The sequence below is a fragment of the Glandiceps talaboti genome, chromosome 11 (assembly GCF_964340395.1).
Source record: "Glandiceps talaboti chromosome 11, keGlaTala1.1, whole genome shotgun sequence".
Taxonomy (NCBI): Eukaryota; Metazoa; Hemichordata; class Enteropneusta; family Spengelidae; genus Glandiceps; species Glandiceps talaboti.
In genome coordinates, this window is record NC_135559.1 from 2233237 (window position 1) to 2254123 (window position 20887).

The 20887-nt window shown below is 36.0% G+C and overlaps 1 protein-coding gene across 2 annotated transcripts; it reads left to right on the forward strand.

The window, feature by feature from the left end:
* Nucleotides 1-983: 983 nt before the first annotated feature.
* LOC144442459 (uncharacterized) lies at nucleotides 984-20841 on the forward strand. Of its 2 annotated transcripts, XM_078131817.1 has the most exons (17): nucleotides 984-1008; nucleotides 1998-2091; nucleotides 2970-3143; nucleotides 3869-4039; nucleotides 5028-5096; nucleotides 10645-10692; nucleotides 11196-11521; nucleotides 12289-12433; nucleotides 12894-13007; nucleotides 13537-13644; nucleotides 14813-15085; nucleotides 15795-16102; nucleotides 17893-18037; nucleotides 18742-18789; nucleotides 19290-19679; nucleotides 20379-20451; nucleotides 20670-20841. In XM_078131817.1, exons 1-16 carry the CDS (start codon nucleotides 1003-1005, stop codon nucleotides 20426-20428), a joined length of 2469 nt encoding a protein of 822 aa, XP_077987943.1. In that variant the 5' UTR covers nucleotides 984-1002; the 3' UTR covers nucleotides 20429-20451; nucleotides 20670-20841. The 2 variants fall into 2 exon arrangements, with proteins under 2 accessions (XP_077987943.1, XP_077987944.1); XM_078131818.1 differs by lacking the exon at nucleotides 20670-20841 and having other exon boundaries at nucleotides 20379-20452.
* Nucleotides 20842-20887: the final 46 nt, after the last annotated feature.

Consider the following 20887-nt stretch of genomic DNA (forward strand, 5'->3'; position numbering starts at 1 on the left):
GTAACTGCAATAAATAGTAGATTGAGTGACAGGTTTATTGAGAATTTAAAAAAAAGAATGGCGTCGTCACACCACTACATTTAGACGAAATGTCCTGACCAGAAACAATTATCTCATTTTTTGGCCTAAGTAACGTTAGTGGTTTTCAGTTCCCAATGTACATTATGGTACGATTACCCTATGCCCTGGGCACATGGTAGGTATGGACACCTACTGTTCTCTTCACATACCAAAGCCCATTTTTGTGGGTTGAAGAGGTGTTGTGGTATAAACGAGGAAGAAACCTCTGTGTTTTGTAGAAACGAGTATTATAACACCGAATACATCACACTGTCAGACAATGAGAAATTAAAGTACTTGGTGACAAATCAGGTTAGGAATACAGCAAAATTCATTGAAGCAGCCTTTTAAAGATGGAATGAAACGTTGTATCTTAGTTTTAAAAAAATAAACTTTTCTCACACTGTATGTACAATTACTTCTTTTTTTCACTATAACCTCTCTATATTATCAATGTATCCTTTTTTTGTTAAAGGTGACTTATAAGCCCGATGTGCTGGGAGGTATTCTATTACCTCATGTCACTATAGTAAAATTACTTACTATTATAACAAAGGGGAAGCAAGCTAAAGTTTCTCCGTTGTACTGTTGAAATCTAGCCACAGTGACAATGAAACACTGATTGTGAAATAGCCAAAAACATGTGTCATTAACTCCCATGGGTCTACAACCGTGGTCATATTGATATCATTGCAACCATCCCACGCTATTAATTCCTATTTGTATAGCAAATCCTGTTTAGGCAGTAAATACTAGTATTGATCACGTGTATCTACAGAGAATGAAGTTTTTATCTCTGATTGTTCATTTCAAATACATACTAATGACGTATCAACACCTGTGTCTATTTCATCAGATTCCCACATCACGTGAGACGATATCACATCAATCTATATTCAGTCTTTTTACAGGTTTGGAGCGGTGAAGGTTGATGTTCAATCCATGAAGGTTTGTCTGGTTATATTTTGTTAAATTTTCATGTATTGCTTTTCAATTCGTTTTTGATCTCCATGGTTACTCTCACTTCCTCGTTCCATTCGCACTGGTCAGTATCATCTTAACTCTAGTCACTGATTTAAGATCACTCTGATAAAAATATAATCTTAAAATTCATGATTTCTTTTTAATTTTAGAAGTTTGGCTACCATAGGGTTTAAAGACTTTGTACCTAATTTTATACGTAAACACTTCATGGAATATAAAAGTATATGCAAGCATACAATTAAAGTTATCAGTCGTAAAATTGAAATTTTAATATTTTGATAACTGTTTCATGTGAAAGTTTTTACTGAGTATTTTAAGCACACAGAACATGCTATCAATTTTACTTCCATGCTGCTTCGTGTTTCTTTTAAAAGACCCATAAATCCATAGTTTCTACAAGAATTTCGAATGATACGTCACACGTTGCAATCTTGATATAATACTGAATCGAAATTCGACCTAAAATTCATTGTATTGATTCCTCTTGTTCGTCTATAAAGAGATTAGTATTTAAAAAAAAAACATATTGATCTGTAATGTTACAGTATTATAGAGTGAGGATGAGGTCATGACTGCAGGACGTCACGGAAAGAAATTAAAAAAAAAATGGAACCTTCCCAAGTGGTGCCGACCAATTTTTTTCCATTGGTTTTAAAAATGGGCTTGATTTTTTTTCAGATCTTTATTTCCGAGGTTTTCGAGAACTTTGATTTTCAAGGAAATTGGCACATTTTACCTTAATATTCACATTTGTGAAAGGTTTGATTTGATTCATGGCAATGGCAATTACATTAATTTGGCTGTAGGATCAGTTTTCTCAACATATAGTTCGAATCGCTCACGTTTCATTTTCTTGATTTTTACTAATAATAGATTTGAATTTTCTTTAACATTTGAAGTGACAGGGTCAGTTTAAGACTTTATTTCTAAGGCGCATACTTTTTTTTTTATAGATGGAACATCTGTGGATTTTTGCTCTAGGCATTTGCCTTGCAACCGCCTCTCCAGTCTTTAGACAAGAACGTATGGTTGGAGAAGATTTTGTATGTAAGTGGCATATTTGAATCTGATAGTCTTTGTGTTTGTCTCTTTCTCGGCCTATACGAGTACATGTTTTTGAGTTTTGACATTGTAACTCTATAGAAATCAACAGATAATGGTGGAAGCAGTTTAGTCTGGGACAATCTAATGTCTAACATGACATTTTCCCGTTCAAATTATGTTGTACGTATGTCATACCTTAATATCATTTTTTTTGAACTAGTAACCTGTAGTAATTGTGAAGATAGGTTCACTGTTAGACCAGAAACTCTCGATTAGAAAATTTAATCTCAGACCGCATATTTTACTGTAAGCTTAATGCATGGTCTGAGATTTAATATATTCCCAGTTTTAAAACGCGGAAGCTACCAATGGAGAAAAATATCACTATTATTACGATTGAAGATCAAATAGAAACAATGGAGTGATTTTGTCTATTAGTTATATATAATTATTGAAAATGAAATGTTTTATACGTGGAATTGCAATTTTGCAGTTAATAGATTTATAAAATTTCGTTTCAAAAACACAAAAAACATTATTGCGAATCTCTACTTAATGTACACATTTGCATATTGTGTATGTTCGATATTACGTTTTTAAAATTGATTGGAAAACAAATAACCGCTCCTGGTATGTTGCACGATTTATTGATATTATTGACATATGGTGACGATTATAATTTTCAGTGCAGACAGAATGGTACACACAAGTTACCTGGTTTTTTTAATAATCTGCTAATCATAGGTTTGGAAGAAAAACGTTTCTGATTTGCAACTCTGTGCCTCATCATATATGTGGCTTCAATGGGCGATACAACCCGTTATATCTCGTCACTTACCTGACAAATGTAATTAATGTCATTGACATTTTGTTTTCTCAAGCCACCGGTAATGCCACCATAGGTGATCGTTGGACCGTCACTCAGACAAGATGTCGTTGTTATTTCGATCCATCCAGATTTGACTGTGCTTGTTGCATAAATGGTGGTTGCCAGTGTCCAGAATACAGCAACGAACAGTGTGTGCAATGTGGTTACGGAAGTTTTTGTGGAATGAGTAAGTTGTTCTGTAGCCTGTCAGAGCTCGTCAAAGTTTTTAATCATTTAAGTGGTCATATTTGATACTTACAATAACAAACATTAGTAAAGTCAATCCGGGTCTTTTTATACGCATTTATAATAATAGCAAACTTTAATGCAGTTCTCAATTCTCAGCAGTGGTGCACCCCCCCCCCCCACCACCCACCACTTTCAACAGTACTGTTAATAACCAAGTGCTGTACTGTAATGATACATTGTGTAACCAGCCATCGGTCATATAACTTGAACTTGGAATACGGAATCCATTTAGTAATTTGGATTATAGTTATACACTGTACAGACACACAGACACAGACACAGACAGACAGACAGACAGACAGACAGACGCACACACACACACACACACACACACACAGACACGACAAATGACAAACATCTTATTTTAAAAGTGATTTTGTTAAACTATACACAAGGTTCAAATATCACTTATTATTCTTGAATACATTTTAGCTTTATGTTTGTAAAATCAGCCATTTAAGTATTTTTGTTTTGTAAAACGTCTACATATTAATTGGTATTAGCGACAACTTGATTGTTATCTTGATTGCTGTAAAAGTTAACCAAGTCTTGCCTTACAAAACTATTTCAGGGAAAGACTTGAGTGTATGTCACATATACCATTTCTCAATTGCAACTCTTGGTTACATGCATGTTATATGTCTCGTGCGTTTTTTTGAATAGAGCAACCAGTGATCGATGGAGTTGTATATGATGGTTGGACCGGTGCATCGGAGTGTCCATGCCCAGACGACCCTTCTGATCATACCTGTGCATGCTGTATTAATGGCGGCTGTCTGTGTCCACATAACCGACACAAGTGTGTCCAATGTGGCACTGACTGTGGCTGTGATGGTTAGTACCAAACTCTACATATATACTTAGAACCTTTGTTGGGTTGATCTTAATGTTATCTAAACACATGCTTAGAAACTCATTCAATATCATATTTTACTGGAATGCAGCCCGGTCAGAAAACGGGTGCAAATTCTCACAATGTTTTGAATTTACCTGCTATGTCAGATGACGCTCGTAACATACTCATGTGATGCGAATGTGTTTCATGTACACATATTCACATGAGGCAATTTGTTCACATGGCATGTATGTACAAAGGGGTAATGGTTTGACAAATACGACCATTGCAGCAGTTGTCAATAAATGTCTCTGATTAGAATGTCGTTTTATCAGTGGTGTACTACTAAAACTAGCTTTGAAGGTGTCATTGAAAGTCTTCTCCTTATTACACTATCAAACTAACATACATTGATACAAACAGTGGATGCCGCTGATGTAGGTTCATGCCTAGCCTGAAATATCCAGTTGCTGTTTCTGCTTATGTAAAATGTTCAACAACGTGGGTTGTGAGTGGATACATACACGGACCTATGACCGGACCTTGCAGACTAGCTCATATCATATTCTGATCAATTCGTTTATGTTCTGTGAAAGTTAGTCATATTGTGGTACACCATATGGCAAACTTTCACAGACATAAACAAACTGATAACAAATGCATAAATCTACATCAGAGGCATCCCATGTTTTTTTTTTTTTATTATTATATTCTTTATTTCAGGCCATTAAAAAAGTCCCATACAACCACAAAAAATAAAAATACTATAGAAAAAAACAACAACTAATTATACAATATTTGTATCAATGTACCGTCAGTTTGATAGTGTGACAAGAAGACTTTTGGCACCTACAAAGCCAGTTTTAATTGTCTACTACTGATAAAATGTTGTTCTGGTCACATGTGTTTTAATATCACTGCTACAAGCATTGTATTATTTCGATCATAAATTGTACTAATCGCTGTACAAATGTTTTTGGTCTACAGCTGGTTGTGGTGATGGTTCCTGTGGATACGGTCCCTATGGTGACAGTATGTACTTAAATCGTGATGAAAGTAAGAACATTATGAATTTTATGAAAATACATAAACATCACCCAATTTTGAGGAGTCATGGTGGGTGAATGGTTAGACTGCCTTGGAATCTGCAGGTTGCAGGTTCGAACCTGCAGTTTGAGCCCCATCACTGCCGTTTGTTTCTGAGTGGCAAGAGTCCTTGGGCAAGTTTTGAACCACGACTGTGCCTCAGTCCACTCAACTGTATAATTGGGGACCTGGTAGGATAGAGGTTGCAACGTGAATGTTTTAATCCCATGCACTTATAAATGCTGCAATGGATCGTATGCTCCCCAGGGAGTTGAGGAAGTAGAAAGGCTCATTGTGTCACTATAGATCCAAGCCAGGGGTAATAATTGTAAAGCGCTTTCAGCAGAGTGGGAAAGCGCTATACAAACACTAACATTATTATTATGACAAAATGGCACAGTATGACAAAAAATACTCCACAAATTTCAACTTTACTCAAGCTTACATGTATCATTTTTTGATAACTAACAACTCTTATAGAGTGATGAAAGCAACTTTTTGAGACTCAATGAACAGCAACTAATGCATATAGGACAAAATCAATCTTGTCTTAGTTCCACTTTAATCCCTCCACGACACCCCCAACAAGAAATCAGTCCTTGTGTTTTCAGATGGCTACTTATACTTTCTCTTTACAGTTACCACAATCGATAATCTTGACATGCTTATGTGGTCTTTATTACAATCTTGACATGTGTATTGTCTTTTATTTGTATAGCTATCTCTTCATTTGTGTCTTCTGACTGCCATTCTAACTAAACTGCTTACACATTTATTACTTCTGTTACTTCAGATCATGATGGCAAGCTTGATTGAATCCTTTACCTCATTCATTGCATTAACTCATCTCAAATTTGGATGAACTCTTGAGTGTATTTGCTTCCATGAAAGCTTTTGCTACACTTTTCTCAAACACAGTCGTTCGACTTGTAGTGTCTCATGTGAGTTTTCAGAGCATGATTTTGTGTAAACCCTTTACCACACTCCTTATAGATAAATGGTTTTTCCTTTGTGTGAATCACAGTGTGTTTTTTCAGATCACAACTTTGATTAAACCCTTTACCACACTCTTTGCATACAAATAGTCTTTCATTTGTGTGGATTTTCATGTGTCTCATTAAACTACCTTTTGTATGAAACCCTTTGCCACATTTTTTGCAGCGTTATGTTCTTTCATTTGTGTGGAGTCTCATGTGAGTTTTCAGAAAGTAACTTACAGACAAACTTTCTTTCATTTGTGCAAATCATTGAGTGCATGTTCAGAATACTACTTCCATGAAATCTTTCGCCACAATTGTCACAAACGTATGGGCTTTCATTTGTGTGGAGTCTCATGTGAGTTTTCAGAGGGTAACTTTGTGTATATCCTTTACCACACTCCTTACAGACAAATGGTTTTTCCTTTGTGTGAGTCACAGTGTGTTTTTTCAGATCACAACTTTGATTAAACCCTTTACCACACTCTTTGCATACAAATAGTCTTTCATTTGTGTGGATTTTCATGTGTCTCGTTAGACTGCCTCTTGTATAAAATGCTTTGTCACACATTTTACAAGGATATGGTCGTTCAGTTGTGTGGAGTCTCATGTGAGTTTTCAGAAAGTAACTTTGTGTAAATCTTTTACCACACTCCTTACAGACAAACTTTCTTTCATTTGTGCAAATCACTGAGTGCATGTTCAGAATACTGCTTCCATGAAATCTTTTGCCACAATTGTCACAAACATATGGGCTTTCATTTGTGTGGAGTCTCATGTGAGTTTTCAGAGGGTAACTTTGTGTATATCCTTTACCACACTCCTTACAGACAAATGGTTTTTCCTTTGTGTGAATCACAGTGTGTTTTTTCAGATCACAACTTTGATTAAACCCTTTACCACACTCTTTACATACAAATGGTTTTTCATTTGTGTGAATCCTCGTGTGTCTCTTTAGACTGCTTCTTGTATGAAATGCTTTGTCACACATTTTACAAGCATATGGTCGTTCGTTTGTGTGGAATGTCATGTGAGTTTTCAGATTGCCTCTTTGTCTAAACTCTTTACCACACTCCTTACAAGCAAATAGTTTTTCATTTGTGTGGATTTTGATGTGTTGCTTCAAATTGTAACTTCGGTTAAACTTTTTACCACATTCTTCACACACAAATGGTCTTTCACTTGTGTGGATCATCATTTGTGTCTTCAGATTGCCAAGCTGACTAAACCCTTGACCACATTCGTCAAAAGCAATAGAGCTTTGATTTGTGTGTATACCAATATTGCTGCTTGCATGTAAACTTTTACGAAATGATCTGCAAACATGTGACTTCTCCATTCTGGATATTATTCTGTTATTTCCAACTTCATTATTTTGGTTTTGGTTCAAAGAAGATATTTTATTGTAGCTCTTATCTCTTTCTTTGCTGTCAGAATGTGAACTGTCTATTCTTTCAGAAGCATCTTCATGTAGTTTGACTTGAACTATTTGAGTTGGAATGGGTTCGCTGCTTGCAATTTCTCCAATGACAGACCCGTATTTACTTTTGTCCATAAATTCTATGCACTGTGTTTGTTGATTATCATTACCTGCTTCCTTCTCTATAGCTATGGAGTTCATCACATTATCCCCTATATTTGTATATTCTACAGAAATAATGCCTACACAATTGTCAGTCGATCCACCATTGTATAGAAAACATTCACTAGGATATTCTGGTAAAGTTTCAGAACAGTGTTCTGTACTCAGCAATTGGTGATAATTACCAGCTGAGTAGGAGTTAGTTTCACGTTCTTGTCTAGTTATCACCTCCTCTGAGTCTTTTTGATACTTGTCATCTATGGTTTCTGTTGTCACACATCTATCCTGTCCAGTTGCAATCTCCTCTGAATCTTGCTGATACTGGTCATCTTTGGTTTCTGTTGTCACACATCTATCCTGTCCAGTTGCGATATCCTGTGAGTCTTGTTGATACTGGTCATCTATGGTTTCTGATGTCATACATCTATCCTGTCCAGTTGCAATCTCCTCTGAGTCTTGTTGATACTGATCATCTATGGTTTCTGATGTCACACATCTATCCTGCCCAGTTGCAATCGCCTCCGAGTCTTGTTGATACTTGTCATCTATGGTTTCTGATGACACATACATTGTACATCTATCTTGTTCAATTGTCATCTTCTCTGATACTGCTATGTTTTCTGATGTCATACATCTATCTTGTCCAGTTGTCATCGTCTCAAAATCTTGTTGATACTGGCCATCAATGGTTTCTGATTTAATGCCTCTGTTGGTAAAACAACAAGAAAAGAATGTGGTAATCTCTGTTACCCAGACTGTTGCCGCTGAGGGCTCTGCCCACAAGACCTCTCCAAGCGAGAGTCTGGGTAACCAAGACTAAGAATGTGTAAGAATCTGCATGATATAATATTATTGCAGTGTGGCCAGCTGAGTGTGACAAACAATACAGAACTACGTTGGTGTTAAACTTCATACTGAAAATTGGATGTGATGATATTGACTAGACTTTGTGAATCCTTATATCCTTGACAAACTTCAATGTCATAACATCCATCCAACTACCCTATCATGGTTTAAAAGTTATCTCACAATTGCACTCAATGTGTAAAACTCGGCTCTTACACTTCTAACCATGTCACCATTGAAACTGGCACATTTCAAGGTAGTATTCGTGGCCCTTTTCTATTTTCTTTCTACAGTTGTACATCAACGACCTTGTTGTCAAGATGAGGTAAACCAACTAAATAATAGATTTATTGCTAATATTTTACCACTTGGCTATTTTATTCCTTAGTTACCGGTATTTTTAGTAAGCCCGTGTTTCACAGCTGGCTCTTTGCAGGACGGCGATTAGGAGGGACAATTGTAAGAATCGAGTCCCGGATTACTCCGTATGCAAGCAGGACTACTAAACATCATATTGAGACTACCAAATTTATCAGATGGTAGTCTGTCAGACCATTTCTGCATCACTGGCAGTGATACTAACTTCCATGGTCAGACCAATGGAAATCAATACGATAGGCTATTGTGGCTAAGCCCCCCCCCCCCCCCAGTAATCGACAGTGACCACTCCCTGAGGGGCGAATGAACGCAGCCCAATAAAACGTCGGACGGAATAAAGGTATTTAAACACTCGCAATAACAAATTAAAATGACTTACTTTATCCATGGAAGTATACTTCCATGCTTTATCGTACTCGACGTGGGCAGTAACCCAGCATCGCTCACGTCAACACTCTCGTGCTCTGTCTCGATTTTGACGTTGACTTGTTGTGCCTGGTAAATGCGGTCAGGGTCTTGTTGTTCATGATCACTTGGGAAACACTCTGCACAATGTTGTCTATGAATATTTAGCAAATGTACTGCAAACACACTATTCGGTAACTCGGAATAGCCAATAGCCTTAATGCTATGCCAAACATCGTACGTAGTATCCAGGTAAAGTGTTCGGTCTTCGTTCATGATGGACGTCGCCATGTTTTCGCATGATTACAAACCGTGGTGTGTTATGGGAGGAAGCCGATTCTGATCACAGGGGTCAGGAGGAATAAACGAGTGTTTTCATGATTTTCCCTATTTCTGATATTAGTCTTATTTTCTCTATATTTCGAATAAAAGTTTTAAATATTATGATATAACTTTCGTAGTTTTAAATATTAACATAACTATCGTTTCCTCTAACTGGCTTTTCTATTTTCACAGGGAACAGTAGGCATGTAATTGATTGATTGATTGATTGGTTGGTTGATTGATTGATTGATTGATTGATTGATTGATTGATTGATTGATTGATTGATTGATTGATTGATTGACTGACTGACTGACTGACTGACTGACTGACTGACTGACTGACTGACTGACTGACTGACTGACTGACTGACTGACTGACTGACTGACTGACTGACTGACTGACTGACTGACTGATTGATTGACTTATTGATTGATTTTTGTGGTTAAATAAAATTTGTTTTTTGCAGTTTTGATCAATTGACTGATTGATTTTTGTGGCAATATAAAACTTTTTTTCCTTCTTTCCCTGGCTAGTTTTCTCTCTTTCAGCTGTATATAATTCTCTCTTTGTTGACTAGATAAAGACATTATCCAAATTAAAACTCTACTAACAAACATGAAGCCATGGACAAACTAACTCTCTCTTATACTAGTATAATTGACACAACTTCGCTTAGCAACTAAGACTATGCCCATAGCAACAGTGAGTTCACAGTGTCTCTTCTAAATAAGATAACAATGCAGTGCTCCATCGTCAAGTGAAAGGGCTTTCAAAAATAAACACAAGTGTACAAGTATGTCTAGCAACAGTGACCATACTCATAGCAACAGCCGAATGGCATAATCCTATACATAGTAACAAACCCATAGCAACCAAATAACACAGTCGCTTTAGCTACCACAGAACCTTGCACATTTACTTAATATTTATTATATTTCTATAGAGTAAGTTTATGCAGTAGTTTTCCAATGCCATCATAGTGCTAATCTTTTTTTCACTTTTCAGGTAGCCATGATGGTGGTACTCCGACGTTCCTAAGAAGAAACAGCCCCAGTAAGTAGATAGAATATCAGGTATCGAATATCATGTGTTACTCGGGAACTTGCAATCCAGATTGAGCATGCTCAGACGCAAAGGACAATGGGATTATCTGTGGTTATCATAATATCTTATCTGGAGCTACCGATGAAATAAACCTCCTACACTGGTCAAGCTAAATATGAATTGATCATTCGTGGTTAACAACATTGTTTACAATACTAATTGATTAGTATTTGTCATCACGTTTCCCATGATGCAACATTCAACATGGCGGGTTTGCAAGTTCCCTATTAAAGTAGAAACTCGTCTTGAAAAGTTAGGTTGTTTTGCTGTTCTGCGCATTAACTTTTCACAGCTGCAGTTTTGAATACAATTCGATGTTCGTAAAATATGAAAGGAGAAATCTGCACGAGTACCTGGATGAATATTCTAGAAAACGCTTGCCTACTTTGACTATTAATTCTATGGTATGCAATACTAATCATCTGCACACAACCTTTGTGTCTCACTTGTAGTCCCGGATAGTGTTGACCTTGGTATTGGATCTGGAAACATCGGGGATAACCAAATGACAGCATCATCAAGTGTAGACTACATCCTTGGCGCTCATCGTGGTCGTCTCGGCATGGTTTCCTCATACTTCGGTTTAGGTGCATGGTCAGCTTTGTACTTAGATCAGAACCAATACCTACAAATTGATTTGTTGTATTTGACTTTGATCACGGGTGTTGCAACCCAGGGACGAGGAGGAAACTCTAATCTTGAATACGTCACTGCTTACTACTTTTATTACAGTAATGATGGTATGTTGTGGTTTGCATACGGTGGAACTGAACCAATGGTAAACAAATACTATTTTTATCCTCTGTGATATTAATAATAAATATATTAATATTTGTGTTTGAAATGTGCGATTTATTGGTGAGAAAGTAAAAAACACAGAAGGAAATATATTGAGACATGTCATTGATTGGAAAATGTACGTGGTCATCTCCATTTTTGCATTCTTTTTGAAATAAAAGAATTAAAAGTTGATGACTTAGATATGCGTACGTCAAGAGTAAAGGCTGGGAAACCAGACTTTAAACTTCAATAGTTTAACTTCCAATGTATATGTATTTAAAACTTATTTCCTTCATATAAGAGAATTCGACACAAAGTAACACTTCTGATATTTTACCGGGAATAAAAGATCACAGCAGAATGAAAGTGGATAAATCAAAACTTATATTTATGTTGTGGGTGAGGTTCCATGTATTATATACGGTGGTCGGAGTATCTTTATCAGATGAGGGATAAAATGGTTGTGGATAAGGGCCGGCAAGAATAACTGGCTACTCCACAATTTCCTGCAGTCTAAATTTTCAGGAATATGTGTTCATAAATTCTTTATTTCAACCACTTTATGTCCATTGTTGGGCAGATTCATATCTCAGACCACTATCTACAGTGTTAGTAGGCCGTATATATTATCACCACCAATATTACCTGCAACCATAAAAGTAGGTACATCCTTGCGCCATGTAACCGTTTATAATATTATGATACTAAACTCAGTAGTATGTCGAGTAGTTCTCAATACTAGATTACCCCTGTATCTATTCACAGCTGTTAGGAGGAAATTCCGACGCCGATGGAATCGTTCGTCATAACTTTGAACATGGTTTCCACGCCCGTTACATCCGCTTTTCACCACAGTATTACTTTGGACGTATTTCTATGCGAACTGAGGTGTACGGAATACCACCAGAAAGTAAGCACTTTATGATAACTTTGCCAACAACTATGACCAACAAAGTACACCTTAAGTTAATGGCAAGTTCAACTGACATGCCTTCACTGATGTAAAGTATTCTAGGTCCACTAATCTCATAGATTTCATACTTTTGGTTATTTAAGTTTTATATATATAGGATTTTACATTTAATTTTTGATAAAAGTGCTTAATTCATAACTATTGGATTACATAAAATAGTTTTTCTGTTGGATTTGTTGGTATTTAATTCATTTAGTTGGCCCAGACAGTTACTACAAATAATATATCTTCATAATAAATACGACATTCTGTAGCCTGGTTTCATAAAATGGCGATGTGAATAGTTTCACTCAAACTAACTAACAACCAAAATTCTGAAGCATCATACGAACTATACTATACTATAATGACATAGTTACCCGTCAAATTTATGTATATCACGTTATTATTTTATTAGTACCAGAGGAAGAACGTCTTGGTCTTGCTAATTTGGCTCTCGGCAACCCTGCCCAATTCTCAAGTACATATTTACCCATATATGACGCCAGAGATGCTATTGATGGAATTGAAGGTATGTAAAAACAGTTTCTGAATTTCTCTTTTGTGTGTGTGTGCTGACTCCATAGATGTCTTTCGGCAACTCTCAGAACTGCCACTCTCAATGCAAAGGATACTAAAATGTGGCTTGTTTAGTAAAATTAATTGAAATTCCCTTTCTTTCTTTTCGAAGTAATATATTCAAATCAGTCTGACATCACCTGGCAAAAATTTTGGCAGTTTGAGAGTCGATCCATTTTCATTTTACTATTATTGTGTACTGGAGAATGTACACTCACGACATCTTATGGTCATGCGACATCGGTTGAAATTGAACGGACTACCTATTTTTAACCACACATTTCTCATAGAGATAGCTCTGTTCTGTCTCAACTGTAGAGGGGGCTATTACTATAAGTGCGGTTCCTTATCAGACGTTTTGTCCGGAATGTTTTACACGTGCTTGCTCTCCTCCAGCTCTATAAACTCAGTTTGATAGTGTACAGAGGAGGCTGTACTTGAGCTAGGGATCCTTATATGGTATATTTTCACCAATAATGTAGATACGGGTGCTGCAATTAGTGAGAAACAACTCGGACCATGGTGGTACGTGGATCTACTGGCTCATTATCATATTTTCTACGTCACCATTATCAACATTGCTCCTGGAGGTAAGCATTAATCATGATATTGCACAGAAATATATATTCAATGACGTATACAGGCTCATTTTAATACTTACTATCTAGATTAAATGTATCAAATCGTCTCCTCTTCTGATTTGTTTGCTGAAAATGACGTCAGGCCTAAAATCTCGCGAAGTAGAACTAGAAGAACCCACAACAAACAAGAAGAGATGTACCACAAAGTACACAGTCGTTATCTTCATACTATACTAGACTACACTACACATCAACCCCTTCATCCATTCCTTTTTTCCGCAAGCCATAACATTATGGAACAGCTTTCCACAAAGTACTGTTGACATTCGATCTTGTGAGACATTCAAAATCCACACAAGAAATCAGCACCCCAGAAGGTCCATCTTTTAAAATGCCCACCATCACTCTCGTCAGAACCTTCCAGTTATAGTCCCAGGTGGACCAATTTTGGAAGTGAAGGCTACAAGGTATATTAGGTACAAGATTCCCATGGTCTGAAACAAATACAGTGCATGTATTCTGTTGAGAAACGCTCCTCCCAAACGAGATGTGGTTGAAAAGTGACGCCAACTATTTTGTAGTCTAGTTCCTGATGGACCATATTCCGTACTGTTATCTTCATACTATTCCATCTAGTCAATCCTGTTAATCACGCACAGAATTCTGTGTTCCCATATCATCCACGGAGCTGCTTTTTCAAGACATGTGTTTCCAATGTTCATGACAAACATATTTCATTCATGTCTTTCCTTTTTTTCTGTCATTTCATATATAAAGTGTTGACATAGATTGTCAATGAAGATTTGTATAAGAAATATTTCTATCTATTAAAAATAAAGTTAAGATGTCTTAAACAGTTACAGGAACAAAACAGAAATTTGTGAATTGCTTTTGATTGTAATGTAACACAATTTTATCACCAATCTATAGGTTCCAGCATAACATAACGTCAAGGTCTGCCAAACACTTGCGTATCTAATGAAATTTGCTATTTTTGAGAAAATATTAGGAGTATCACAAAGTCATTACCAAATTTTTTTCACTTTTTCTAAATCCTAACTTACATAATGATAAAGTGATATACTGAGTACTATTCGGCTGATTATCAAAAACATGCTATTCTAGGGAGAGTGTTGTTAATTTGTTCAACTCACAATGAAAAATTTCCTCTTCTCAGTTTTTGATGAGCCAAGCACATTGAAGAACTTCGTCGTCAGGGTAGGTGATGACCCTGATATCCATAGGAACCCAGTCTGTGGTCACGTGTACTTTGAGTTGGTGCCATTGGGTGAGATGGTACAACGAGATTGCCGAGACCATAATGGTGCACCAATGTCAGGTCAATACGTCAGCATCCAGTTGCTAACAAACGAACCAGCACACCTACAATTGGCTGAAGTTTTGACTTATGGTGTACCTAAGCCACTACCAGGATTCTATGATATGCCAGGTAACCTGAATATGTTGGATTTTGATAAAGAAAGGGGATGGCATGGAAGTGTGAGTTTTGACATTAACGGCTTTGTAGACACAATTCAGACGATATTTAAAATAAAGAGAGTAATTTCAAATTTAACTACCAGCAAACATGAGTCAATGAATATTATTTATCTTACCAATATCTAAAATACTTTCTAATAAAATTAAAATATGTCATATTATATATACAGCCTGCCAATGAATGAATGAATGAATGGATGGATGGATGGATGGATAAATGAATGAATGAATGAATGAGTAAATGAATGAATGAATGGATGAGTGAATGAATGGATGAGTGGATGAATGTGTGAGAGTGAATGAATGAATGAATGAATGAATGAATGAATGAATGAATGAATGAATGAATGAATGCTTTAAGTCTCCAGTTCTTCCCAAGCAAGCATTATCACCACTGCTGATGGAGAAGACAGGCTTATTGTACTATTTATACCCCAGACCACTGTTTTGTATACTGACTGGTGTGATTTTATACTAAGAGATGATACCAGTGATTGTCTTATCTAGAGCATAATTGGAGGATAATATTAATTCATTCATGTATATTACTTTAAACATGTAGGGTATTCAGATTTGCAAACTTTGGATTGTTGACTGTATAAAATGATTGTAATAACAGTGCTACTTTCCTGAGTTGTTTATCTGTTTATCGTGTCTAGATGGTTCTTACTACCTGGGTATGGAGTCCGGTGCCATTGACAATGCACAGATAACAAGTAGTTCACATGAGACAGGACACGAACCATTTAATGGACGACTGAACCGATATTACAATGCCTGGATTGCCAGTGATGACGACTACCATCCATACATCATTATAGATTTACTGGCTCTACATATGATTACTGGTATTGTTACTGAGGGCGTCCCAGTCCCTGAGGAATCATGGGTACATTCATATATGCTAGATTTTAGCTTAGATGGAAATGAATTTATACCATATATGGACACGAATGGTGTTGCCAAGGTAACTAGTGTTTATCCCTTTTTATGATTAGGGTAGTGTTGATTATATTCTATTCTTTAACATATACGTTACCCTGTAAATGACCCACACTAATATTATAACCAAAACAAGAAATAATTAAAAAATGTCACAATGTTAGTAAGATTTTTGTTGACTTAGACAATGCTGTGTTTCTGGTTTGCAGTGCCTTAAGTGTAAAACCACCTAATTATTTTAATAAGTTTCTAAGCAATGAAGATTATGAATATTTACAGTTGTCAGCTTGCTTTTTTCTTGTAAACAAGACCATAGTCTAGTTCCTATACAGTATCGTTACAATTTATACCTTCACTGACAGTATAGTCAAAGCTGTTAATTGCTTTAGAAGTCCTGATTAAAATTCATCAACAGCCACCCACACAGTCATTAACATCATGTTTTTGTTAATCAGTCACAAACTTATAACCAATAACACCGTCCCTCATAAAGTTAGTGTTTATTGGGGCAGTTATGTAATGTCCAAATATATTATATTTGTCAGCTCAGGATGCTACTTATACACTGTTTACATCACTGTAGCAGCTGGGTTCACTGATTAGATGAACAACTTTCTGTGTTAATCGAGGGAGTTTGACCAGACTGTGGTTAGACCACAGTTGGCATCCAGACTAACAAGACCAGTGCAGAAGATATAGATTACTGTACCATGTGTAGTTTGGATGCCAGTGTGGTCTCTAACTAAACCACGTCTAGTCAAAGTCCCTCAATCAGCACAAAAAGTTGTTCCTCCAATCAGTGAACCCCAAGTGCTAGTGATGTAAACAGTGTATAAGTACTAAGCATCCTGCGCTGACAAATATACCATATTATTTTGACATTGACATTTGGACATTACATAACTGTCCCAATAAACACTGACTTTATGAGGGATTGTGTTATTGGTTAGAATTTTGTGATTGATTAACAAAGACATTATGTTAATGACTGTGTGGGTCACTGTGGATGAATTTTAAATTTCATCTCATGCATCTCAGGACTTCTAGTGTAACGACTTTGACTATAATGTGTGAGTGGAGGTGTAAATGGTAACGATACTGTATAGGAACTAGATTATGTGAGGAGAGGTGTAAATGGTAACAATACTGCATAGGAACTAGACTATGTGAGGAGAGGTGTAAATGGTAACGATACTGTATAGGAACTAGACTATGTGAGTGGAGGTGTAAATGGTAACGATACTGTATAGGAACTAGACTATGTGAGGAGAGGTGTAAATGGTAACAATACTGCATAGGAACTAGACTATGTGAGTGGAGGTGTAAATGGTAACGATACTGCATAGGAACTAGACTATGTGAGGAGAGGTGTAAATGGTAACGATACTGTATAGGAACTAGACTATGTGAGTGGAGGTGTAAATGGTAACGATACTGTATAGGAACTAGACTATGTGAGGAGAGGTGTAAATGGTAACAATACTGCATAGGAACTAGACTGAGTGGAGGTGTAAATGGTAACGATACTGTATAGGAACTAGACTATGTGAGTGGAGGTGTAAATGGTAACAATACTGTATAGGAACTAGACTATGTGAGTGGAGGTGTAAATGGTAACAATACTGTATAGGAACTAGACTATGTGAATGGAGGTGTAAATGGTAATGATACTGTATAGGAACTAGACTATGTGAGGAGAGGTGTAAATGGTAACAATACTGCATAGGAACTAGACTATGTGCATAGAGGTGTAAATGGTAACAATACTGTATAGGAACTAGATTATACCATGTGTTAATGTTATTATTTTTGTAGGAGTTTGAAGGTAACCATGATGGCTATGATATCGTGCCACACGTCTTTGATCAACCATTTGTAGCTCGTCTAGTCAAAGTAATGCCGACGGGATGGATCAGAAAACCTGCCATGAGAATTGAAATAGTTGGTTATAAGCCAGAACGTAAGTAATTGTCAGTATTTTTTTTCAAATACTTTTTTATTTTCTGCAGTCACATGTACATAATGACCAAAAGTGTTGTTGTTGTTGTTGTTATTGTTGTTATTATTATTATTATTATTATTGTTGTTGTTGTTGTTATTGTTGTTGTTGATGATGCTGTTATCATTGTTAGGTTTCATATTGTCATTATCTCTGTCAATCACATGATAACCAAGTTTGCCAAATACTTAAAGTTACCTGTTTGACCTCTTAACAGTTTATTTGAGATGTCGATGTACTGGGATAATGAGCACTTTTGATGAATTACGTCTTCTAGTGTTAAGTTCATGTGTATTGAAATATTACCATGTGGTAGACATTTTATACGTGTATCAAAGCCAGAAGGGAGTCATGCCTTTTATGTCATGTCACTTCTTTCTGTTATTGCTACCCCTTGTTTTTATCTTTTTAGTGCTTGTTTTTCCTTATTTGTTTCTAAAGGTGCCTGTAAATGGGCTTTATGCCTGTTGGTTTACCTGAATAAATAAATAAATAAATGCCTACTTTATGTGAGATTTTCACCAATGTATTTATGGATTCACAAGTTATCTATTCTTATTTTAGGATATTTTTTGTCGGCATAAAATCTATAATCACAAATCAAACAGCATAATACAGGTTATTATAAGAAGTCAATAATTGTAACAATGACTCTAATTTTTCAGCTGTGGAATCTGATCTAGAAGGTCATGGAGTGGCAGTTGGTGGAGAAGGTCAGTTGAATTTCTCCAGGAAAAAGTTTTGTTTATATTAATTAGATTTTAGAGTCTTCATCGTAAATATGCTGTGTTAGACAGTAAAAGTGTTATGTATCAAGTAAAACAACAACCTTGCCAACAACTTTGATGTACATGTATATTATGAGGTTACATACAGTCTTTTGGCAAATGCTTCCACTTTTAGCTGTAGATACAGTGTAAGTGTTAAATATTTATTACAGATTTTGTCCACATAATAAGTCTTAGAACTGATCCATCAGATCCCACCAGTGAACAATTTGTATTGTTTATTTGTCATGTGTTTTAAAATTTTGTGAAATGACATGTATTTGTACTTAAGAAGGAAAGTAAATACCCTTAGCCATATATTTGTTTAAAGTGTTTAAATGAACAATCTACTTTAAATATAGCTACAAAAAGAATCATATTTATAGTTACTGTAGTATTATTAAGAGTGAATGAATTAAATTTTGTCATGTACACATTTTTTGCAGAGTGTGATAGTGTTGATTTTGATAACCTTGAGGGCAGTATCATCAACCCTGATATTTGCAGTGCCATATTCCCTGAAAACCAAGATTATTTTGACCCTGATGAGGATGCTCGAATTGAAGAATTTATACTACAAAATCTTGAAGTTTTGTTGTCTGATTGCTTGCCACCCGAAATCTTGGCTTCCATCGTTTGTGGAGTTATGTATCCCGATTGCGGTGATTTTGATGAAGTCATGCCTGCCTGTCGTCAATTCTGTACACACATCACCGATGAGTGTTCTGAGGAGCTACAACCAGATAGTGGTTCCTATGGTTCACAGTGTGGCATTATGCCTGAAAATGGTCACCATGACAACAGTAAATGCCTCAATGCCCTTGACGATGATTTCGGTAATGTATCATCAACTTAAATTCTCATATCATGAATTATAATTTTTCAGTGAGACACTGTTTTTTTCATGGAAAAGTCCAATCAGACATATTGCTAACTTTAGTACACTTGTATTGATTACTGCTATCAACTTAAAGGAAAAGTCCAGTCAGACTTATTTCTGCCTTTAGTACACTTGTATTGATTACTGCTATCAACTTAAAGGAAAAGTCCAGTCAGACTTATTTCTGCCTTTAGTACACTTGTATTGATTACTGCTATCAACTTAAAGGAAAAGTCCAGTCAGACTTATTTCTGCCTTTAGTACACTTGTATTGATTACTGCTATCAACTTAAAGGAAAAGTCCAGTCAGACTTATTTCTGCCTTTAGTACACTTGTATTGATTACTGCTATCAACTTACAGGAAAAGTCCAGTCAGACTTATTCCTGCCTTTACTACACTTGTATTGATCTGTTATCAACATAAAGGTGATATTGATGATATGTGACTACTTTAAATCAAGCTGTACTGTACTTGACATGTATTCAACCATTTTGGGGATTTCCTGCAAGGTCTTATGGGAAAACCTCTGATGATGACATCATAAATACTCTAATTCATTTGTCTTTGACACCCCTTGTATTTGCATTAAGACAAAAAAATTTGCATATTGTTCCCATCTCTGGGATTAACGTAATGTTTGTGTTCCTCCTCAGACATACCTATGAACTTCTTTAGGGAATTCCTGGCAGTGACTAATATGTAGTCACTTGATGCAATGGAACAAAGGTTAGTTATCATTTTGATCTCCACATGAAGAGGAACTTTTCCATTCCCATAAAACAAGTTCCCCTGTTTAATAGGACAAAGAACATTACTGATGCTACTTCTAACTAAACAACGCCCTCGTTGGCAAAGCTAAGAAATCTTTTGTTTATTTATGAGTGTTTTTGTTACATTGTTGTCCTCAAACAAATATGAAAACTGTCTTTCTTGTTTTATTTCAGGAAAATACGACTTCAATTGGTGTTGGGACAATAAATTATTACAACTTTTATTCTTCAGAAATATCAGGTTATACTGGTATTGAGAAAAAAGTATACAACCTGTTGTATATTTCTGTTCTGTTTCTCTTTATGTTTTTGTCATAAAATGACAACTCTGGTGATGGGTATATAAACTGGATTATATTATTTAGTGTACACAATAAAAATGAACATCTGAT